The sequence below is a fragment of the Heloderma suspectum genome, chromosome 11 (assembly GCF_057233095.1).
Source record: "Heloderma suspectum isolate Gila_16-S chromosome 11, 16-S_ref, whole genome shotgun sequence".
NCBI lineage: Eukaryota > Metazoa > Chordata > Lepidosauria > Squamata > Helodermatidae > Heloderma > Heloderma suspectum.
The window spans coordinates 2,615,066-2,639,861 of record NC_139468.1 but is presented as its reverse complement, the minus strand read 5'-3'; the positions used below and the strand labels follow the sequence as shown (position 1 = coordinate 2,639,861).

The following is a 24,796-nucleotide window of genomic DNA, read 5'->3' as shown; positions in this document are numbered from 1 at the left end:
GTGTTTTTCAAAAGTGCACACTTTCCCCCCACTGACTACACTGTGAAAATGTTTTTTTTTTTTAAGAAATATGCATTTTAAACTGCACATTTTAACAAAATACGCCTTCTTCAAATGTGTTCGCAAATTCGGGAATTTGCAAACATTTCTCGAAAAAGAGCCCTCCTGCTCACGTTTGAATTGGGAACGGGACGTGTTTGCACAATTTGCAAACAGAGACGAAATCCTCGCACATCTCAACTCCCACCCACCTTTATAGGGCATCTGGGGCCGTGTCTTCAGGAAGAGCTGCCGGCTGCTGGTGACTCTCGCCTTCTGGATATGGTAGCCCAGAGTGTTGCACCTGTTTGCCCTACAGTTGAGGCACCGGCCCTTGTCGAACATCTGCATATCTTTGCACCAGTAGCCCATGATTGGCTGAGTGCTGTGATGCAGCGAGTCGATGAACAGGTGAACAGACCTTTCGTGGGCACATTTCACTGTCTGAGCGAGCCCTGCAGAAAAACAGAACCAAGTGCAATGGGGTGATTTCCCAGTCCTTTGGGAAGAGAGGGAGCTGTACATCTGGTTCCAAATTCCTTCAGAGGGACCCCTGCCACCAGCAGCACCAACTTTGAGGACAGGGGTTTGTCTGCTTTTTCCTCTTGAACCGTTCTGTTGGCAGAGTCAGGAAAGGGGCTGTCCGAAAGCTGAGAAGGACAGGAAGGTATCAGGCTGTGCTTAGTGAATCTGTGACCTTTCATCTGGAAGAGCGAACCCCCCCCATTCCTTTAGGAACAGCAAGGCTCTCTCTGTGCAGCATGAAGGGCTTGTTGTGACCACACAGGCAGCTAGGAGAGCAGTCCTCGCCTGCTGGGTTGGGAAATTCCAAACTCAGTGCGGCACCAACACCTGGGAGGTTGATTAAGCTCCTGATGGGTCACCACATATGGCCTGCGGGCTGTGGCCTCTTTGTGGGCCATGAGTTTTGGAAACCTGGACTAGGGGACCAAAAGCAGGAGGGACAGCAAGACCATGGATTAATCGCCCTGGGGGAGGAACAAGGAACTATGTGGGACCCCAGAAGCTCTCCCAGCGATGCTTAGAAGTGCTGGCCATGCCCTGCTCTGTTTCTTGGCCCTGCACCAAGCACCTTTCCAGGCTCACCTCTTTACTCAGGCTAGAAACTGAAGAGCCCTGTAAGTTCCCCCAAGATAAGGGACTCTGCTCTCATGGACTTTGCAGAACACTTTGTGCAAATGATGAAGTGCTCTCCAGACAATACATCTGGCACAAGACTGTTTCTTGTTTTCTGTCTTTGCTGCACTGGACTATCACAGCCACCACTCTGAAAGCTATGGGATGTTTGTTATGCACAGAGGTGGGAGGAAAGAGATATTCTGGTGTCAAGTGAACAGACAGCCACGTTTTCTATAGTTTTATTGCTTGCAAATGAGCCGTTAGCCTGTGGGGTGCCGCAAGGTTCCATCCTGTCCCTCATGCATCTACATTTAACATCTACATGAAACTGCTGGGGGAAGTCATCTGACGGTTTGGGCTGAAGTGTCATCAGTAGGTGGTCGATACTCAGCTCTACCTCTCGTTTCCATCTGCACATCCCAGGGAGACTGTGGAACTCTTGAACGTGTCTGGAAGGTGTCTTGGAGAGGATGAGGATAAACAAGCCAAAACTTAATCCGGACAAGGGGGCAGTACTGTGGCTTGGGGAAAAAACTACTCTGGGTGGAGGTTTACAGCTGGTCTTAGACGGGGTTGCAAAACTGAAGGCAAAAGGAGAAGGGGACGGCGGAGGATGAGATGGCTAGATAGCATCACCGATGCAATGAATATGAACTTGAGCACGCTCCGGGAGAGAGCGCAGGACAGGAAGGCCTGGCGTGCTATGGTCCATGGGGTCACGAAGAGTCGGACACGACTGAACGACTGAACAACAAAAAGATGGGGTTGCACTCCCCCTGAAAGACTAAGTGTGACATCTGGGTATCCTCCTGGACTCTGCGCTAACTGGGGAAGCCCAGGTGGCTGTGGCATTCAGGAGCGCTTTTTACCAGCTTAGGCTGGTGTGCCAGCTGTGGCCCTATCTGGAGAGAACAGAACTTGCCTCAGTTATTCATGCACTAGTGATGTCCAGGCTGGACTACTGCAATGTGCTGTCCGTGGGGCTCCCTTTGAAGACAGATGCAGAATGCAGCTGCCTGAGTGTTGGTGGGGGTGAGGTGATCATATCATATCATGCCCATACTACACCAGCTGCCTGGTTACTGGTAAGTTTCTGAGCCCAATTTAAAGTGCTGTTTTTGACCTTTAAAGCCTTAAATGGTTTGGGACCAAATTACCCGAAGGATCGCCTTCACCCTTATCAGCCTGCCTGCACTTTAAGATCAGCAAGAGAGGCCCTCCTAACATCCCCACCTTTGAGGTCAGTTAGGTGGGCGTATACATGAGAGGGCTTTTACTGCAGTGGCCCCACACCTCTGGAATGAGTTGCAATTAGGGGTCTGCCAGGCTCCATCACTGCAGGCTTTTAGGAAGGCCCTGAAAACTTAGTTGTTTCCTTTGGCCTTCCCCTGATTATGTTTCATCAGGCTGAGTCGTAGCTGCAATTGTATGTTGTAGGTTTTGTCTCATGTTGGTGTTTGTTGTTGTTTTGGAGTATTTGCTGTTTTTATTACCATCGGTTTGTGTTATAAGAATTTGATTGTTGTACGGTGCCTTGGAAGGGCTCCTGCCCTAAGGGGCAGCCAAGAAATATTTGAAATAAATAAATAAAATAAAATTGATGGTCAGCTGATGTTTCGAGGGCTCATTGAAGGTGATTATTGATTGGCTTTTGCAAGACTGAAGAGGTTCCCTGGTATTGGTAGCCAGTGGCTTCTGAGCTAGGATGGACCCCATAAGCTCTGATGGGTATTAGAGAGAGAACGGTTTCGGATGCAGCCAGCAAAGGAGCCAGAAGCCTGAGCTTTGCAGCTGGCTGGTGGGAAGAAGGAATCTGAAAGGGGTGTGTGGGGTCCAAGTGCACACTGTTTGCTTTCGGGGGGTCTGATGCTACTTTTAAGACTTCGCTCTGCCTGTCTGCATGCTCTCCCACATTCGTCATGTATTTGTAAATAAACAAACATCACGCCAGTGCTCTCTCCTTGCAAGGAAACAAGCCCTGCAGCGACTGCCCCTAGAATACCCTGTCACTCTGGGAAGTGAGGACTCCCACGTGAAACAATTCAAGGTACATAACTGTAGACCACAGGGGACTTGAACCTGGGACACTGGCAGCACAGTCCAAGTGCCAGGCACCCTGTGCCGCTGGGGTAACGCTCCAGCAGGGGAAACCACTAGACTGATCTTTGCTGCTCTGCAGTGCCACCTAGATAATGGCCAGAGAGGGTCTTGCTGCTAGGTGGGCGTAGGTGGGCCAGGTGACCTGGGGACCCAATAAGGGCCTGGCTGACCTTATATAACTGTTGCCTCAGGCTTGGTTCCTCGGTCTGAGCAACTTATTGCTAAGAGAAACCATACAGACTCCTGTGTTCCACAACCTGCCTCTTGGAACCTGTTAATCCACCTAAACGTGACGAGACAGCTACCTCTGGCCCTCCTGAGCACCATTTGCTGCTCTGAGTCTTTACTCTGGCCCCATCTGGACCATGGCCTTGCCCCCAGTCCGTCCAGCTGACCCCTTGCAGGCCTATTCCCACAGGGCCCTGCTAGTGCGACGGCTTCTTCTCCACTGCCCGTTCTTACCGGTGATTCCGTACTGCACAATGTGGTCATAAACATGCATGATGTGGCAGCCAGGCTGGAACGTGCCCCCATTGGGGTAGAAGTCAAAGTGCGCGACGGGCTGCTTGATTCCAACGCTGAGGCCCATTTGCTGTTGGGTGAATGTGTGGATCGCATCTACGAACTCTGCATCGTCCGGCGATAAACGGTCCGTGGGGGACATGCCTTCAAAGAGGGGGCCTGCGGGATCAAGGCCTGCAGGAAAGGCAAACCATGGCTTGTGAGAGACCATTATTATCAGTAATAATCATAAAAAAGCACCGTCTATGTCAGAATCATTCCCAGCCAGGGGAAGAGTGATCTATGTGCACAGCACTTTACAGCCTACAAGAGGACAGGTCTCTGCCTGGAGGGGTTTACAATTCAACACAGACAAGAAAGGAAGAAGAGGGAGATGGAGGCAGGGGGGAAGCAGGAGAACAATATGTGACTTATTTCAATTGCATGCAGTTCCCCGACACAGTGCCCTCCAGATGTGTTGGACTGCAGCTCCCATAATTCCCAGCCAGCATGGCCAATGGTCAAGAATGCTGAGAATTGCACTCTAGCACAGCTGGAAGGCTCCAGGTTGGGGAAGGCAGCCGTAGGAAACAGGGACAAAAGGGGTGGATGTGTCAGAGATGTTGTACAGCTCACATTCCATGGCCCATAGGAGCAGGCATTACCTGGGCAGAGTATGAACATTATTCTATTGTTTTATTTAAACAATTGCTTAAATTCTGAAAAGTCAGAGAATCAAAATGACTGGAGCAAACAGAAAGGTCTTCACCTAGATATCCAGCTCAGCCCCAGGTGAGCCTCCCTGGTGAGGGTGTGCCAAAATTAGGGAGCCATCACCAAAAAGGCCCTGTCCCCGGTCACCACCCATCTTGCCTCCAAAGTCAGGGGACCTGGAGAAAGGCCTCCAGAGATTATCTGACTACTTGGGCAGGCTTGTGAATAGCCACGTTGATCCTGGATCTGAAGGCTAAGGGAGAACTGGCCAGACCAATTAAACCTAGAGGTTCGGATTAGACAAAAGTCTGCTTTTCTGCCCCTTCTCCTATGTATCAAATCACATTCTCCGTATCAGTTGTATTTCTGCATTCTTGGATAGTCTTTGGATTCTGTACTGAGATGATCGGTTTTCATTCAGATGTTCTTTCCCAAAGGAAGAAGCTTTCCAGCTTCCTGATAGAACATTGCTCATAAATCCACCTTCCTTTTTGGCAAGAGAGGAGAAAACCTAATTCTGTTGTTCCTTTTCACTCATCAGGCCCTAATCGGAACTGTGTGCAGGGTTTCCATTTCCTTTGATGCAAGTACAGTTTGCACTATTTGCAGAATGTCTCAGCCCCCTGAAATCAATGGGAACTTTACCAGAAGCATCAATGTGAGTCACAAGAGCTCTTGTTAATGTGACATCGCATAATAGCAGCAGTATCAACAAAATGCCCATCGGAAGCCACAGCAACCACTACTCTGGCTGTGATTAGTTCCAGGCATCGAGGTTCTTCTGTGGCTTCCAAACACCACCAAACGCTGCAGAGAGCGAATAATTCTAGAGAGACAGCCCGGTCCAGAAGAAGCACAGCAGGTGCCATGGCAGTCAACCTTGTCTTGTCCAAACATGTGTGCTGTGCCTTGAAATAGCAAGTGTTTGGCATCACCCAGCGCATGCGCCCAGTGCTGCAGCCAAGTCATTTTATACCCTGGATTTAATGCTGGTATGGGCTGGGCAGGAGGCCGTTACACAGCCTTGTGTGTTCAGCTGAGAAGCACACAAGTAACACTTCTCTTCCCCGCCCCACAACTGACATTCCAGGCTTTACAACTGCTTCTACCTTCCTTATATGTTAAAATGTTTGCCAGCCCTGATTAAACAAACAAACAAAAATACACCGTGCATGTGCAGTTTTGCATTTTAAGCTTCCTTGAATCATAGCACCATCATGACGACGAGAATGACATGGACTGTGCTTCTGCTGCCCTGCTGCCCTCATCACCCACCACTTCCAGGGTGGCCATTTGCGGGGGGGGGGGGGGCAGCTCCAGCCCCCACTGCACCACTGTAGGTGCCCAAAGAAAATCCTCTTCCTCTGACACCCCCTGACTGGAGAGGGGGCATAACTCAGTGACTGAGTGCCTGCTTTGTGAAGCGGTTGCCCTGGAGAATCCATTCCACATTTGTGGTGCCACCACAGAGAAGACCATGCCCCAGTCATGGATGGGAGCCAGAGAAGGCTACCTCTGGGTGGTTCCACAGGTGCTAAAGTGTGGGGAAAAGGCACTTCCAAAAGATTATGTTCCAGCTCTCCCCTTTTACCAGGGCGGACCCTGTTGTCTTCAATATGACCTTTGAAATGTAGAGAAATGTCCTATTGTTATGAAAGTACACAATATACGCTCATTAGGCATCAGCCGAGCAAAGACATCTTAGGGCACCATCCTATGCATGTTTAGACAGAAAAAGGTCCAACAACTCCCAGCATTCCCCAGCCAGCTCGTTGTAGGACTTTTTCTGTCTCAACATGGATGGCGCCCTCAGTCAATTAATCCAATGAGTTTTAATCAGTTAAATGTTTGATTACATCTGCCTAAATTTGTAGATTACTTAATCGTTTTGAGGAAAAAATCCTTCATTTTTAGATGGCGCTTCATGTATGCATCCCAGCAGGAGCAGCGTTCCCTCCGGGGTGAGAGTGACCAAGGGGTGCCTCTGCTACGAAGGTGCCACCTGCAGTTTTTATAAAGACTTAGATTGTTTTAATTGACAATTTAAAAAAATGTGAGGCCTTTTAGTCAATTTACGTTGTTTTTACAGTGCAATCCTAAACACAGTTACTTCCAAGTATATATGCTTAGGAGTCAACCAGTCAATGTATTGATCCAGTCAACAGACCTCATGATAAAACTTATGCTGCAATTAACATGCAGACGTAAACCTCAAGAACATAGATCATCGGGCTGGATGCACCTGCTCTCGTCTGATCTTGGAAGCTAAGCAGGGTCAGCCCTGGTTAGTACCTGGAAGGGAAACTGCCTGGGAATCAGGCTTCCTGCACTGAACAGGGGGTTGGACTCGATGGTCTTGTAGGCCCCTTCCAACCCTACTATTCTGTGATTCTATCTCTACTGACAAATGCAGGGAACCAAAATTACATTGGATAAAATGCTGATTGACCACGGTTGCAGCCCTAATATTCTTAAGTAATCACTGATTGTTTATATGTAAATATATAAACATATTAAAGGACACTTGAAAATGGTTGTTAGAGGTGGACATGCAACAGAGGAAAGTTGGGTCTCAATATCACCGAGCATTCCCGGTTAAATGACACAGTACAGGAATGGTTCTGTTTTTCCTTACCTGTAATTCTGCCAATCTTCTTTCTGCCCCCAATGAAGCTGCCGGCGAAGCCTGCGACGTGAGCGCCCAGGCTGTACCCGATCAGGTGAGCATTGCCTCTGTGGAACTGAACAGATTCCTGCGAGACAGCAGTGGCGTGCGTTTTAGGGGCGGGGGCGATTGGTCAAAAGCATCAACGTTCGTTTGCTGTAGGCTGGACTTGGGCTGGCCCAAGACACTTCGGGACCCGAGGTGAAGATCCAAATGGCACCTCCCCGCCACTCCCACTAATTAACACAGCACACATCCAGTGGGACACACTCCTGAGTAAGCCCTTGAAATGGAACAGTTGTGCTCTTGTGTCGCTCCCACTCATTTCAGTGTGCTGGGCTCCCTTATTGTCATCCCATGAGGCTGACTGGTGGCAGATTCAGGACAGATATAAGAAGGCACAGTGCACAGATAAACTACAGAACTGTGGAACACAAGTGGGAGGGGGCCATTGCATCCATGTCCTACGTCTGGGCTTCCCATACACAGCTGGTTGGCCACTGTGGGAACATAATGCTGGGCTAGATGGGCCGTGGTTGGATCCAGCATCAGGGCTCTTCTGATGTCCTTAATTTCTAAACAGGCCTTCAAGACTGGGTATTCCAGCTTGCTTTTAGCTGACTCATGAATCATGATGTTGGCCTACATGTGATGAGTTGTAGTTTTATCTGTCATTGTTTGGAATGTTTTATGCTGCTGCTTTAGTTTCTTATATTGTTATTATGTATAGGTTTCATGTGTAAGCTGCCTTGAGAGGAATTCTGCCTTCCATGGTGGTATAAAAATATTTTATATTAACGGTCATCTCTTTGGGGTGGCAGTTTTGCCAGCACTGGCATTATCCCAGGAAGAGCTGTTGGATCGGACCCAGTAGCCCATCTAATGGTATCCAGCTTCCTGCTTCCCATTGGTCTGGCCAACCAAATTATTCTGGGATGCTCACAAGGCAGGACTTGAAGGCAGCAGCCATCCTCCAGCGTTTCCAACCCCCCACCCCCACTCCAACAACTGGTGTTCAGCTGTGTAGACTGCATGTGTGTTTGGAGGTTCCATTTAGCATCCTCCCCAACCCTTTCCCAAAAGCAATCTAAGCCAGCGTGGCCATCACTACCACCGTGGCAATTAATTCCACATGCATCATCTGGCTGGCTCTGGTTTAAGCACTCTTGGCTGGGCAGAAATGGCAGGGAGTTGCTTGATCGACATTCCAAACAGCGTGGAAGCTCTGCTCCCTATTACTGTGGCGGAAGAGAACAGTGTCCCTTCCCAGAGATCAAAACAGGCATGTTTGTTAACTGCACGCTTTCACCTCTAGCAATGACCCCTCCCCGAGATGACACTGGTGTGTTGCAAGAGCTTCCGCTATAGGATGACTCATAAACTGAATGAATGAATGCTTCATGTCCTCACAGCTCTCATCTGTAATGTAAAACACCTTGACAACTACACCTGTCTTGGCTGTATGACAGGACATGAAAGCCTGCGGGGCTAGAACGGACCTGGGGCTCTTCTCTCTCCCTAATCAATACTGCAGGAGTTTTACTCTCTTGCTTCAATTCTGCTGCCACCAAGAGCACCAACTCTCTCTCTCTCAACATCAGAAGAGCTCTGCTAGATCATACCAAGGGTCCATCTCATCCAGAATTCTATTCACACAGTGGCCAACCAGCTGTAAACCAGGAACCTGCAAGCAAGGCATGAGCACAACAGCAGCCTCCCACCCAAGTTCCCCGGCAACTGGTGTGCATAGGCTCACTGCCTCTGGTACTGGAGGTGGCACAGAGCCATCAGGACCAGTCGCCATGGATCACCTTCTCCATCGACAGCTTCTCTCTCTCCCTCCCCCACTTCTAGGCAATTCCCCTCTGCTTTGTGGGAGGATGTTCTGAAGACTGTAGTGTTGACTGTTCCTCACTTCCTTCCCTGACTATGAGGAAGCATTTGAAGAGAGACTGCGGGTGCAATGTGCAAATGAACTCTCTCCTTGTTGGTTGGTACAGATGTGGAATAGAGGGCTGGGAGGTCGGGGGAGGCCATGCATAGGCAGCAGTGGGGGTTCTGGAAAGAGCCCCAGTCCTCCAGCACGTGTGCTCTGTTGCTCCAGAGGGCAAGGCAAGAAGCAACAGGTAGAAATTTCAGGGAAGCAGATTCTGGCTGAACACTAGGAGAATGGCGCTAAGAGTAAGTGCTGTTTGACCAAGGAACAGACTGCCTTGGGAGGTGATGGGGTGTGTGGGTGAGCGTGTGCGCGTTCCATTCCTAACTGAGCTTAAATGCCTGTAGATCAGCTGCGAAGGCACCTTTCTTGACAGTGAGTCAGTGGCCACACAGGCAGTGGCATTGAGAGTGGCTGTAACTCCCTCGGCGGCTGGAACAGTTGTTAGAATGGGGAGCTGCTGCAGTCACCCAGAGGCTTCTGACCAATGGGGGCTTGTTTATGGGCTCCTGTGCAAACCACCCCTAAACACAAGTGGCTGATACTGGACACATTTACCAACAGAGCAGTTGGAGGAGGGAGGGAGGGAAAGACGACTGACCCCAAAATCCACCCTGCCCCCTCTTTGAGTATGCTTACCTCCAGCCATTCTAGGAATTGAGCAATTTCTTGGCCAATGTCACGTGTGTTCTGTACTGCGATGGGGTAATGCGCGTGTGCAAGCGCCAGCCAATCGGTGATGATCACATTGGTTTGTGTGAGCTGGGATTTCAGCTCTTCGGCCAGCTTCCAGATCCAGCCTTCTAGTCTCCCATCCACCTGCAGCCATAGGAGAAAATGTATTCTGTAAAATCCCTTGCTGCTACATTTTATGAGGCCCACGAAAGAACACACCTGGAGGGGTGCTCAGAGTTGGCCAGACAGCCCACCTGCTCCTTGCAACATCCCAGCCACGTACGGGCCTTGGAGGACGGCCCCAGAATGGCTAGGAAGTGTTTTGCCCTGCCATCCTTCTGGCCCCCATAAAGGGAATTACTTTGTCCATCTCTCGTAGCCTGAACTGTTCTTGGCAGAAGTTTTCTATGTCTAAAATCTTTACATCTTTGGAACACTGACATGGTAACACTTTCTTCCTGCCCCCCGCCCCCACTTATTTCAGAAAAAGTGCTTATAATCCAATGGGAATTTGTCCTGTGTGTGGAACCCATTGAACTGAATGGGAGCCATGCGTGAGACTATATCCCGTGTTTTTCAAAAGGGCATGATGGTGGTCACAAATACATCAGCTTCTCAGAGCCTTCCTGCAGTCCTCATGCTGATTCCCCAGCTGCTCACGGCGAGACACTTTCTTTTTTGCTGGCTGCTGTTTCAAACTGCCTCGGCCCAGGACGCTTTGCCACTTCGGCTGTGCCGCATGCTCCCCAATGGGGGAAGCACCTACTGCTCTTCCGCCACCCCTAGTTGGGAGGATGAGTGACGCACTAAGCAGTGGAGGCTGGTGGCTCCAATGTCAGTGGGGCGGTGGATCTGCTCCACACCATGGAGGGCTCCTTTAGAGTTCTGACTGGTTCTCACTGAAACCCGGAGCAGATTCACAGCTCAATAACGTCGGAGCCACCAGCCCCCACTGGTGCTAAGTCAGAGGTCACAGGGGGTTCCTCCAGGGGGCAGGGCTTGGAGAGGGGGTGGGCCAATGAAGGGAGTGAAAGCCTCGGCAGGCCAGACAGGGACCCTACCGGAGCTGGAAGTTCCCCATCCCCGGTTTAAAGTGAATACCTACATGGTTTTTGAAGTGCATGGAATGTGTGAACAAGACAAACACACGTTTGGAAACCTGTGTATGATAGAGGTACACAGGACCAGAAAAGGCTGCACTTCTGTGCTGCGTGTATGCAATGTGATGTGTTAAACGGCCCTCGGATCATTCCCTGCAGCTGCCCCCCAGAGAGTCTCCTAGTCTCAGCAGCTGCAGTTGAAGTTACGAGGGCACCTATGGTCCAAACACCATATCTGCACTCCTGTAGTACAGAAAAGTTCATTCCCTCTCCAGAACTGATGTGGAGAGACATAACGCACAGTTTCTTTTAGCTACAGATTTGCTTGTGATGGTGTGGGTAAAATGGCAGAAACGGAACCACAGACGCGCTCTGGGTGAACACAGGCCAATGGCATCATCCCAAATGCATCTTCAGAGCAGTGAGAGTTCGCGGCTAGGACTGTGCATGCAGCAAAAATGAGGTGGCACAGTCCTGAAATGGTAGGATGGACAGTACCACTTCAGAGAACAAGTGGGAGACATGCCATTTTAGACTGCTGCTTTTGTAAAAACAAACAAACAAACAAACAAACGAACCACAGCCCCCAAGCACCTCCCTGAACGTTGAAATGGAGTGGAGCAAACAGAGGACTGAGCCAGAACCTTTCTCCTTGCTGTGCTAGCTCTTTTCTGGCATCTCCCACTTACCGCCTGGAGTCATGCTTCCACATCGGGACTGTACCAAATTATATTGCCGCATGTATAGAACAGCCAAAGAGCAGCCACTGGGAAAGAATGAAGAGAAGAGTTTTGTGTGGCGTATCCCCCCTCCCCCCAAGTCCGGCCCAACTGTGTCCCTTGCTAGACGGAAGAGAAACGCAGCGGGCAGCTCCTCACCGACCACCCGTGGATGATCATCACCAGAGGAAGGGAGGCGTTGAAGCGGCACATCTCAAGAGTGACCAGCTGGTTGAACTCCATCAGGCAGCCTTCCTCTGCGGTCCTCGAGTACAGCAGGAACTTGGTCTGGAAGCGCTGGCGCTCGCTCTTCCCCCGGACTGGCTGCGGCTGTGGTCCTGAAAAGAGAGATTCCAGAAACCGTTGCTAAGATGATTCATAGATAGATTCATTTTCATTTGGCAGGTTGGTTCATCCATTCTTCTTCCTGCTGAAGGGCTAGGAGCCTGTGTGGCAAAAGAAGAAACAAATTTAGCAACCTCAGTGGAGGTATTTATTCTTTAATTACAGGATTCCTTGAATAGATTTTGTAATAATGTTCACAAGGATCTGGGGTTTGGGTTGCCAGCTTTTGTTCTGTCAGGGCTCCTGTGCCTTTAAGTGCTGCAGGATAGGCAGAAAGTTCACTGATGAGCTTTTCCCCAGGATGAAGATGTAGTGACAGGAAAAGCTTCTCCTGCTGAATTTCTGTCTGCTGCGATACTGGTCAGGGCTCCAGAGCCCTGCCAGAAAAAGCTGGGTCTTGGTGGAGTCCAGGTAAGGGTCCAGGTCCAAGGAGAACCTTGTAGCTTACTTAGGATCTCTCATTCAGTGGAATCTAGATGCCCAACAACATATCAAGGGAGCATCTGCCGAGAGTGCAGAGAGAGGATGGCAAAGGCTTGGTTAGAAGCCCTCGAAAAGGGCCACCTCGAGGGCAACAGGGAGGCTTCCTGTTTCTGTCACCCACTCTAGCCTTCATTGGCACTTCTGATACATCCCTTTCACATCTTGACAGGGCTTGTGGGCTTGAGTGCTTTCTGCTGTGCCAGTTGCATCATCTGGGCAAGCCAAGGAACACGGCATTTGCCCCTGCTGGCCCTTGCCATTTCCTTTCCTTTCCGTAACTTTGCCTTGATTTGTTAATTTAAAGTACTGGGTGTGTCCCAGAACCAGATGCAAACTTCCATTTATTTTCTGGGGCCTATATGTTGCTGTATCTGAACTTCTTACTTCCTCCATCCATCTGCCCTTTAGTTTCTAAAGCACTCATGTGATTTGCACCCTGATACGACTTTAACAAGAAGACTTCATTGGCAGCCGTGAACTGAAGCACTAACCACATGAGGCTGTAAGGAAAGCTGTGAGCCATGTCAGAACAAAGCTATTCCTTTCATCACTTTAATTAAAAATAAATTCTTAGTTAGAATTACACTTATTGAAGTATCATTTATTTAAAGGAAAGCCCTCTGATCCAGCAACCTCCTGCAAGCACAGGGTCTCTGACGTACACTCAGAGAGCCCTATTCATCCTTTTTTCTCTTTCAGCTTCATATAGGCAAAGGCTCTCAACCTCACATTCGAGAAAAAGGGGAAGCCCCCTCACACAGGGGCTCCACGTGTGCATGGGCGCACACATGTAGCCTAAGGCTCTTGGAGTCTTGGAATGTACGTCTTTTTCTTTTGGTGCTGAACATGGGCTGGTCCTTCCCATGGCACGTTGGAACAACATGGGATGCTCCAGGGAATTACTTCATCGACCGCAAAGTTAATGTGGGAGGAAGATGGACGAATTAAAGGAAGCTGGCGGGAGACAGGCTGGGGCTCACAGGTTTCTGCCATGAACATGGTGAGCAGACACCAGCCTGGCTGCGATGTCTCTGTAAACTACCAAGTTAGGCCGCTCCACATGTTTCACAGAGGCAAACCTGGGGTTGCCACCACGTGTAAACTCATTGCAGAGATGCAGCCCGTGGCAAGCGTGCCACATTCACGCATTTGGGAACGACATCGCCAGGATGGAAAGCGTCGCGTGCCTGGCGGGCAAGTCTCCTGCGGCGGCGGCGTGAAGCGCTCGCTGGCTGTCGGTTGCCAGGGCCAAGGCCCGGGAGTCCTCAGGGCCTCGGAAGAGGAGGCAGAGCCGGGCGCCGGGCCTTCGCGACCGGGGCCCTCCGCCTTGGATCCCGCGCCGTCCTCAGTGGCAGGAGCGCTGCTGCCCGCTGGCTCCGAGCGCGGGCCGCGCACTCCTCCGGCGAGCAGGGAGGCCTGGGGAACATGCCCGAGCAGCCCCTCCCGGGAGCAGCCAGCGGCCCCGGGCCAGGGCTGCGGCTCCGTAGAACACCCGAGGCGGCCGGGCCGGGCCGGGCCGGGCCAGGCCACGAAACCCCCGCCGCTCTCCGCCCCCGCCGGGGCAGCGCGCTCGAGCTCCAGCCGCGGGACCGCGCTCTGGGCCCTGCGCTAAATCCTGGGCTGGGCTGGGAGCTGCCGCGCCGGCCGCGGGGCCTCCGGTTCCTGCGCCGGGCCGGGCCGCCCCTGGGCCTCGCTGTGCGCCTGGGCAGGACGGGCCCGACCTCGGATGAGCTGGGCGCTGAGACCGAAGCGGCCGGGCCGGGCCTGCTCGACTTCGCGTCCGGCGGGCCCGAGGCCTCGTGCGGGCGGAGGAGGCGGCCCGGCTGCGGATCGGGCTGGCGGAGCCTCCAAGCGCCCGGCTGCGGCCGAGAGCGGCGGGGCTGCGGCCGGTCGCGTGGTGCTGCGGCCCCGCCCGATCGCGCTCCTGGCCAGGCCGCGGCTGGGCCGCCGGAGGCGCTGGCGCGGGGCCGGGGCCGGTCGCAGGGCGTGGCGAGGCCCGCGGTCACCACGAGCCGGACGAGCGACGCTGGCGGCCGGCCGGGCCCGCGGACGGCTGCTGGCGGGGGCAGGGGAACTCGCTTGAGGGGCGCCCGGGCTTCGCCCCGTCGCCGCGGGGGCCACGGCATCGCGCCGCTCCCTGCCATCCGTACGGCCGAACTGGGCGACAAGCGCGGGAGGGGAAGGGCTGCAGCGAGGAAGCCCGTTAAAGAGCAACTCAGGCTCCCCCGCGCCCTGCAGCAGGGTGCGCGCGTGCGGCGGGGTGGTTCTGCCCACGTGCAGCGAAACGTGCCGTCCTCGTGGCATCCCGTTTCCGGGAGAGCGGCGAGGAGCACCGCGCCCCGCGGCCGGTCCGCGCCGAGGCCCGCGCGGCCCTGAACGCCCGTGCCCGCAAGCCCGCGCCCCTCCTTTTCCGCGCGCGCCGCGCGCTTTGCCTCCGGCTCTTAGCGCAGCCGCGCGCCCTCCGGCTCTGGGAGCTCGGCTGCTTGCTCAGTTTCTGACTGCGGGGAATAAGCAGAGGGCTCCCCCGCCCAAAGTGGGCCACACCCGGGCATCGGCAGATCAGTGTGCCCTCCGCCTAACGTTGTTCACGTCTTGCATTCAGACGTGGTGAATCAGCCGTGCCGTGCCCCCTCGCCTGCCACCCGGGCTTCCTCTTCAGCCCCTTTTCCCTTGGACTAGGAGGGACCTGCCGCAGGCCTGTGCAAGGCATCCAGCCACATCTGCAGAGGCCGACGGGCTGAGGCCTCTCGTTCGGGAGAGACAGGCCTGGTTATTCCTCCTGGGTTTTAATTAATTAATCGCCCATCTGGCTGGCCGCCCAGCCACTCTGGGCAATGTACAACATTAAAAACAGTTCAAAACAATAAAATTCAACATTAAAAACATCACATTTCTAAAATTACCCTAACCAACCCCAACTGCCTGCCTGAACAACCACATCTTTAGTGCGTGGCGGAAGCTCATTAATGGTTTATTAAACTTAATTAGTTAAAAAGTTACCCAAATCTGTGTGACATCCAGTAGTTACGGTTCAATATGCACCACGGCTTGGTTGGCCAAAATATGAAAAGGGAAACTTTGAAAGATTAGTTCTACAAGGGATTGGCCTGGTGTGGTTTGTTGAACTCTGCCTTGTCAGTGACCTGATTTGCATAAAATGACAACCCAGAGTATGGATTGGGTATGGGTTGTCATTGAATCATGGGTTGTTATGGAAGCATGGGTTTATTTATTTAATTTCTATACTGCCCAAATCACCAAAGCTCTCTGGGCATTCACAAAAATTAAAACCACAGAGTACAGCATAAAATAATATAAATATGAAAGCTTAAAACTACAATAGAAAAGTAGAAACAGAATAAAACCTAGCAGCAATGCAGAGATTTAAAATACAGATTTAAAACAGCAGAGCTAAGAGACTAGAGTGCTAAAAGGCTTGGAAAATAAAAAGATCTTCACCTGGCACCAAAAGGAATACAACACAGGTGCCAGGTGAACCTCTCTAGGGAGCCATTCCTCAGCCAGGGTGCCACAGCAGAAAAGGCCCTCTTCCTGGTAAAGACTGACAGATAGGTGGATGTGCACACAAGGTCAGTTTGCTGTTGCTGGGGTCAAACTGACATTCATTCGTTCTGTCCATATTTATCTATCTGAGACCTCAATGGCTATAAGTGTTGTTTATCTCTTTCACTTTTAAGTGAGGCGTTTCCAAAGACTGAACACTGGGTCAGGTAGTAGATGCAAGAGTTTTCAGAGTTTTCTGGTTAAAAGCAACAACAATATCCACACGATGTGAGTCATGAGAAACCATCTCCCCTCCACAGCATCCTGCTTTCTCCTTCTGCACTGTGGCCCCACTCACTGCAAGGTAATCCAGTGCTGTGCCAAGTTCCAACGAAATGACTGAAAAGCCACGAATTCGGCATCGGATCTGCATTGCAGAGTTAGAGAAAGAGGATGCCAACATAGCAGGGAAAGAAGCCAGAATACTGCTTTCTTTTGTAAAATCAGAGAAAAGAACAGGAAAATGCTGGAACAATCCTGACCTGCGAAAGCACAACAGCCCCAACCCTGGGAGCCGAGCCTGGCCCTGCGCAGGGGAGCTTAGCCGTGTGCCGGCGACGGCTGGCCCGCTCGTGTCAAGGCTGCTGCTGAGCCACCTGGATAGCGGGGAGGTTTCGAAACAGTTTTTTTTTTAGTTTTATGCATTACTTCAACAATTCACGATTGCATTTGTTTTATGGAGGTTTCTCTTTTGCCGTAACCTGCTTTGAACAGAGGGGAGACAAAGAGTTACAGTAAATAATCCAGGGCCATTGTCCTGGTGAAATGGGAAGGTCTCAGGGACAGCCATCATCTCTGAGGGCCTTGCTGCTGGGGGCATGCACAGCTGGGTGCTGGGGGGGCAGTCTACGTGGCGTATGTTGGATAGGACATGACTGGCAAGACTCAGTTCCTCCAGTGTTGTGGCCTTTACTGTGGTTTGTCCATTGGTACAAAGGTATGCAGCTAAGAGGTGAGAGTAAACTTGCAGTGTATGTGCAGCACAGCAGAACAGACCTGCCCCACACTAGGCACACAGCATCGCACAGCCAACGACTCCAGTCTTACAGCAATGGGAAGCTGCCTTATACAAAGCCAAGCCGCTAGGTGTCCACTTACGAATCACCAAAAGGAAGAAATGCATCACCAACAAAGAGGACAAACTGTTGTACCGATTTGCATAAAATTGACATGTATTCATTTATATGTATAGATGCATATTTCGAAATATTAGAATTTAACTAGAAATACAGTACGTCTCACCATAGTGCAGAAGGCTGTGGCCAGGTGACCTGTGTGTGTCTGCCTCTCCAGTCTGCTGCCCGGGTGCTATCTGTTGATGGGCAATTGTTCTGATGGTTCTTTATCTTTAAACCAGAATAGGAGGGCAGCCCTTCAAACGGAGGATGCCTTCACAAAGGGGACTCTGTAAAAGAGGACACATGGCCACCGTACAGACCATTGGTCCACCTAGCTCAGTATTTTCTGCACTAGCTGTTAGCAGCTCTACCTGGCAATGCCCAGGATCAAACCTGGGACCTCCTGTGTGCAAAGCAGGGGCTCTACCACTGAGCCACGGCCCTTCTTCAGCTAGGAAGCTGCCTTCAATCAAGGCAGACTTCTGGTCCCTCTACTCAACAGGGGCTGGGTTTGGATGAGCAGCGGGGGGCCGGAGGAAGCATCGTTGTTTCCCCTGCTCATGCTGGTCGTGCTACCAGGATTACCCAAATTACCTGTGCCGCTTCATCCAAACCCGGTGCACAGTGCAGGCAAATAACTTTTCACCCACCCTATAACCCCTACCGCAAGCCATGGGTAGTAGGGTGGGTGAAAAGTCAGTCTGCCCGCACCATGCGCCAGGTTTGGACAACATGGCAGCCCGTGACGCGGTGCAAGTAATTAGGGTAATCCCGGTCCCACAACTGGCACGCATGGGGGTGGGGAAAACAGCTGATGCTGCATTGTTTCCCCTGCTGATCATCCAAGCCCAGTCATTGCCTACGGACTGGCAGCATCACTCTAGGGTTTTAGGCAGGAGGAATCCTTCCCAGTCCTTCCTTGAGAAGCCAGGGATTGGATCTGGGACCTCTCGCATGGAATGCCAGTGCTCCAACATTGAGTCACAGTCCCTCTAATTGGGGTGGGGTTCGCACTCCAATTTGTGAATGTTGACAGTGTCGGAGATCAGCGTTTTTTAATTTCAATGCCAGCCCCTAGAAAATTGGCCATTGAAGGTGGATGTTGCGGTGGATGCACATTATCCTCTTTCTGAGAACATGTGTGGTCTTAAAGATGTGCATTATCAGTCACCAATCAACAAACATGCCAGAGAACACTCGTCTTCAGTCAGGCCAGACCCTACAGCTCACCCATGCCGCAAATGTTGAAAGTGGAGCGCGTTGGTATTTACACCAGCCCTGCCTTACAACAGCTGATGCTAAGCTTAACTATAAAGGAGTCTCCCCTCCCCAAAGGAGGGGAGAAGTGCTGCATCCCTGGTGGCTTTTAGGCAGGCAGCAAAAACATTTTTATTCCATGTGACTTGAAAGATTTTTAAGATATCATTGAGAGCCTAACTCTGCTCATTTTGGTTTTAAAGTTTTCGTTCTAATTTTTGTTGTGCTTTTTGTGCTTTATTATTGTAAATGACTTTGGGGCTCCTTGTTAGGACCAAAAATTGGTATAAATATGCTTTTATAAATAGAGGCTCTACCAAACTGCAGGACAGATAGTTCCCACTGTTTTATTTCATCATCATTGTAATTCCCAGGCTCCCAGAGACTAAAGTCCTATTTCAAATCTGTTCCTGCCCAAACACATTAGACATAAATTGTTGTTGTTGTTGTTGTTCAGTCGTTCAGTCGTGTCCGACTCTTCGTGACCCCATGGACCGTAGCACGCCAGGCCTTCCTGTCCTGCGCTCTCTCCCGGAGCGTGCTCAAGTTCATATTCATTGCATTGGTGATGTTATCTAGCCATCTCATCCTCCGCCGTCCCCTTCTCCTTTTGCCTTCAGTCTTTCCCAGCATCAGGGTCTTTTCCAGGGAGTTTTCTCTTCGCATTAGGTGGCCAAAATATTTGAGCTTCAGCTTCAGCATCTGTCCTTCCAATGAGAGGGTTGATTTCCTTTAGGATGGACTGATTGGACCTCCTTGCAGTCCAGGGGACTCGTAAGAGTCTTCTCCAGCACCACAGATCGAAAGCATCAATTCTTCGGCACTCAGCCTTCTGTATAGTCCAGCTCTCACAGCCATACGTTGCTACTGGGAGACATAAATTACTGAGTGACAAAAAATGCTTTGCTGGTTTAGACTGGGATTCTGTGCTTCCAGTGTGATGGGCTGCCTCTTTTCAAAACAAAACATAACTTCCAAGTTATCTTTTTTTGCGTGTTACACCACTCATGAAAGCTCTTCACATGGATCTTTTTTCACAAAGCGGCCAACAATATTTCCATTAAAAGGCAACAGATGTGAAAATCAGACGCATCTCTCGAGTACTTTAACTACTTCTGCATGTGCCACACAAGATGGCCAAAACATCTTTGGTGATTAATCGTTTCTGTTTCACCATCTTTTCAATCCTCACCAAGATCCTAATAGGGAGGATCCAGTAGAACCAACGTCTAGATGGACTTGGCAGATGCATCAACTTCTGACAAACCAGAACGGCAAAAAGAGGTTCTCAGATTATCTGAACTGGTTAATGGCACGTTCCTTTGGAAACACATGAGTTTTTGAGGAAAGGCCAGAGGTCAGCAGTAGAGCTGTTTTGCATACAGAAGTTTTACATTCTGTTTTGCATACAGAAGGTTCCCTGAGATCTACAGTTAAACAGCAGCAGGTACCAGATGATGGACTTTTTAGAATGGTGTGTGGAAAAAACTGACAACAGTTTGGCAACAGTGAGCATCTCCGCACTGGAGGTGGGGTTGCAGTGAAGAGCTCCCCTGTGTGGGCCAGGTATGGCCTGCAACATGGCTCAGTGTCTGTTTTGTCTCTGAGTCTGATGACTGCATTTACTCTCTTTGCCAGTTCAGCAGCAGCAACTCCCGAAGCTCTGTAAATGTTTGTTATGCCAATTTCCTCAATTACTGCTGAGAAATGCATCCCATTTAAGGCTTTCTCTGAGTTATCTTGTTTGAAGTGTCTCCTGTAAATGGTCCTATTTATTTACAAGCCCATAACAGTGGCATCTGGGAGCATGGCCTACTCTAGATTAGAGTCACTACATTAATCTGCAAAAGAAGATGGAGCGCAAAACAAGGTGTCTCTCCCCACCGCCCCGCATCCTGTGGCACGAGAAACCCAAACAGGTTCTTCCCGAAACCTGTATGTGACAAAAACCACTTGCCTCTTTTAGCGACCTCGAAATGTAAGGGCCCTTTCAGGCAAAGAGAATATACAGAGCATGAGTTGTTCACAGTAACTCCTTGCAAAAGAACCCTTCCTCTGGTGGTTTGAGTTCAGAAAACAATGCAAGACCTTCATTTTAGCTGGGCCAGCATGTACTGACTGGGAGGAGGCGTGGGGGTAATTCTAGTTGTGAATTTTTACGCAGAAAATGATCATTTCTGGGGAAAAACATTTGATGTGTTGTTATAGCTTTGCTCCCCTTTTCTTATTAGTGCCAGGGTTTGTGGAATTTGCAGGGGTGCTCAGTTTCCTGCTAGTAGCTTGCCAGGCAAGAACGATTGCTTCAGCAAAATACAATTGTCTAACCAAGCTTCTGTCTTTGAAAAGCAGCAACTCATTCAAGAATAAACATGCTCTTCTGAACAAATACATGGGTGGGATGGCAGGATTGTAGCACTGGAGCTGGGAGAGGGGATATGTCATCAGAACATCAGAAGAGCCCCAGTGGTGGATCAGGCCAAGGGTCCCTCTAGTCCCGCATTCTGTTCCCGCAGTAGCCAACCAGCTGTTGACCAGGAGCCCACAAGCAGGACACGAGCACAACAGCACACCCCAACCCATGTTCCCCAGCAGCTGGTGTACATGGGCACACTGCTTCTCATCCTGGAGGTAGCACACAGCCATCAGGACCAGTCGCCTTGATTGCCTTTTCCTCCATGAATTTGTCCAAACCTACTTTAAAGCCAGCCAAATTGGTGGCCATCATGACCTCTTCTGGAAGTGAGTTCCATAGTTTAATTGCGCACTGTGTAGATTCACTGCCCCACTGATGCTTGAGCCACCAGCCTCCACTGGTAGAGTGCACTCCATCAGACGCATGAAGTGTTATCCTCAGTAAACAGGGTGGTGTATGTGAGAGAAAGGGGAGTGGAACTGTAAGCAGTGATGTCAGAGGAAAATGGAATGCAATAAGTACAGGCAATGACAATTACGCTAAAGCTTAAACCTTTGTAAAATAATCAGAGCGCCCATCCAGAAAGCAGCGACAAGGATACACCAGCATCCTGGTCTTGGCAAGCTAATTCACACACCCGGGGAGAACTGAGTCGGGACACCCGGGGAGCCTGCCGTTTTTCCTCAGCACATGGCAGAAGCGCAGGGTCTTGGGGGGCTGGGAAGAGCAACCAATTAATTTTTGCAGGCAACAGCCTACTGCATCAGATGCAAGATTCTGCTCAACTACCTTTGTTATAAAGTGAATAATAACTTTCTGGGGCAAGACAGAAGTCAGTGGAGAAATTCTGCAAGGCATTTTGCATCCCAGTAGGCATCCAGCAAACTCTTAGGTATGGTCTTTAATCAGATAAGTGCTTCCATTACAGCCCCTGAATTAAGTGGGCTTATTTAAATGCTTCCGTGCTGTGCAGAAGAAAGTCTGAAGCCCTCCCCACCTTGTATATTCAAGCTCTAGTAGAATCTCACCCACACAGTTTATTAAATCTGGAAGTCTTGGGCTCTCCCCCAGAGTCTGTTTTTATGTCTTTGTGTATATTGGAAACCTTGCTCCAGTCAGAACTTTCTTATTTCAGTTTTGTTAACCTAACATATTACTAAGCCACCAGTTGCTGCTAAATGCATTGAAATATGTACACTCTGGGCCAAAAAGCAACGACAGAAATGCCATTTCTGCAGATTGAAAGTTGGCCACTTTTGTGCTCAATGGCCTTTATTTTTAGCATCCAATTCGCAACAGCCGTGCACTCTAGCGTAATAAAACTAAGAAGCCATGCTTTTTATTTACTGCCTCAAAATCCCTTTCTAGGCATCCCCTTTTTCTGCTCTCTTTTTCATTTTGCTGCAATATTGTGAACTATTCTGACAGCCTGTCTTTAATGTAATAAAGCAGAAGTATTATTATTAGGTCTTTGGAATAAGCACACGGCATACATATTTCATTGGGCTACATTGCATTGCAGACTCCGATCTATGCAGCTAGAAGGTTGTGACAAAAATGTTGAGGCACCCTTTGAGCAGAGATCTGGGCTTTGGATGGGAGCTTGGGAGAGTGCAGAACAGGGAGGGATCCTCTTGAGGGGCAGGAGGACGCTCTCGTGCCACAGTGCCAGAGTGACATCAGTAATGCACAGAATCTTGGGGCACATCAAAGGCCAACACTTTTATTATGGCGTAAGCTTTCCTGGGTTTGTTGTTAGGTTATTTCTCTGGCTTGTCAGGGGAGAGACAAGCCAGAGTCCTTGGTCTGCACAGCATGACAAACAACCCAGGGACAAAGCTGCTCCTGCTCCCCGTGGGAGCAAATCGGGCGGCGTGCATCAGCAAACTGCTCGTTCACGACAACCCAGGGTTCAAACAAACCTGGTTTGCTGTGATGTGCAAACTGGGCCGCTATCTAGTTGTAATCCTTATGACAACCCTGCAAGGTAATTCAGCTTTATTATTATCTTCTACTATTGTAGATGGAGAGAGGGAGAGGGAGAGAGAGTCTGGCTTGCCTAAGACCATTAGTGAGTTCGCGGCAGAGGTGAGATTTCAGTCGTGGACTTCCTGACCCAAGAGCTCAGCCTCTTAGCCGTTACGCTATCAGCAATCTATTACTTTTTAAAAAATCTACGTTTATATCAGTGTTGAAACCCTTCTTAGTTTTCAGACGTAAAGTGCTTCCTGATGGGCTGTTCATTGTGCAATTGTATTCATGGAATTTCAGAGGAGGGCGGCGGGATGTCCAGATTGTGTTGTCTTCTATTTGGAGCCCTCCCATGTTTTCCCAACACTTCTTTTGTCATTTTCCTTACCATAGCAGATCAATTAAGGAAGAAAAGGCAGAATTGCTGGACAAGGCCCCCCCAGTACCATGGTGGATGGGGCTGTGCCTGTAGCTCAGTGGCAGAGCACCTGCCTTGCGTACCAAAGATTCTGGGTTTGATCCTTGGCATCTCCCAGTAGGGCTGGGAAAAAACTCCTGCTTGAAACCCTGGAGCACCATTGCTGCCAGTCAGTGTCAATAACAACGGGCTAGGCAGAACCATGGTCTGACTCGGTAGAAGGCAGCGTCCGATGTCCCTATGGTCTCTCCCCCATTTCAAAATGTGGTGCCTCTTCCATGATTTAACGGAGTGCTGTGGCCATCCAGGATCAATAGCTTGCGAGCATTCCCAAAAACTCAGACCAAGAGAGGGGGGTGGGGCACAGCATAAAATGCTGCCCCTGCACCACCCCCTGCAAGATGCCATCTGTGGCTGTGTCTTCCAGCTGCCCCGAGGGAAGGTCAGGCCTGTCTGGGGGGCATTAGAATGAGGAAAGGAAAACACTTTTGTGTTGCCCAGTGAAGCTTGATCCCTGTTCGAGGGTTCACACAGGTGCTGGCAACAAAACAAGTCTATGAACGTGGGTTATATGCAATTCCCTGGCCGGGCTCTCCACACAAGACTGCAGCGGGGCTCTTTTCCAGCCCGACGGAGGCTGTACCTAATGGGACCCTGTACTGTTAATTCACTGTGCTTGAATACCACGGCACTTTCACTTTCGGTTCTTAACCTGAGAATGTACAGAGGAGCGGTTTTTTGCAGAGCTGGGCAAAAATTCCACAGCTCTCTCCTTCCAGGTGAACTGCGCTTGGAGGGGCTGCTTTGCGCCAGAGGATGATGGGGGCGGGTGTTACATCACCAGCGTCTGAAGCCAACCCGTGAGATCCCGCTTTGCTGCCAAGAGACCTTTTGGTTCGATGCACAAGTCATATTTTGGTGAAAGCCACACCGGACTGGTTCCAGTTTCCCCCGAAGTGTCGAAGGGAGCTGCTCGGAAGCTGCCACCGAGGCGCTTTCAAAGGCCTGAGCGCATTTCCGCCGCCTCGTCTCCGGAGCCGCTTCGCCGCAGGCGGAGGGCCGAGCCGCGGGGCGGGGGCGCTGCTGGGCGCTAAGGGCGCCGGCCGCGACCTGCCTTGGCGCTGGGGGGCCCGGCGGAAGCGGCTGGCTGCTCGCGGCCGCGCGCCGTCCGATGGGCTGGGCGCCGCCGCTCGGCGCTCGAGGGTGGCTCAGACCGGCGCTCGAGCGCGGCGCGCCTGTTCTGCGCAGGGCATGGAAGCGCGGGCGGACCTTGCAGCCGTCTTCTAGCGGCATTGCACTCGAGGCGGAATGCTCGGCGGTGCGTGAGCACCGCTGTTCCATGGGCCTTGCCGCGGTTAAAAGGGGCGAAACCCTTTCAGCATTGAAGCGTGCCTGGCGACCGCTTCTTTGGCTTCTGCGTGTGTGCATTTTATGCTGATTGGCATAGCTACCTGCCGAGTGGGCTAGCCCAGACATCCCCAAGCTCTGTTTGACTCCAGTTCCCATAATCCCCCAGCCAGCATCCCGGTTAGGGATGCTGGGCTAGGAAATTCATTTCAGCACCTGTCTCAACAACACAGCGGTCACTTTAAAAAACCTTTGTAGTATCCACAGAGTGTTGAGTGTGCAGGGAATAAT

General features: G+C 50.8%; 1 protein-coding gene across 11 annotated transcripts in view; it reads right to left on the bottom strand.

The window, feature by feature from the left end:
- Positions 1-24,796, bottom strand: part of LIPC (lipase C, hepatic type) — a 53,304-nt gene that overhangs the window by 6,929 nt on the left and 21,579 nt on the right. For 3 of the 11 annotated variants that reach the window (XM_084816596.1, XM_084816594.1, XM_084816599.1), the window contains exons 2-6: positions 11,749-11,927; positions 9,735-9,914; positions 7,130-7,247; positions 3,742-3,975; positions 252-494 (exon numbers count right to left, since the gene is read on the bottom strand). In XM_084816596.1, the coding sequence (XP_084672722.1) occupies positions 252-494; positions 3,742-3,975; positions 7,130-7,247; positions 9,735-9,914; positions 11,749-11,927 (954 nt within the window). Of the gene's footprint in view, positions 1-251; positions 495-3,741; positions 3,976-7,129; positions 7,248-9,734; positions 9,915-11,748; positions 11,928-13,001; positions 14,792-14,849; positions 14,927-15,417; positions 15,558-24,796 lie in introns of those variants that run through there. The other 8 variants (XM_084816595.1, XM_084816597.1, XM_084816601.1 and 5 more) reach the window with 7 other exon arrangements.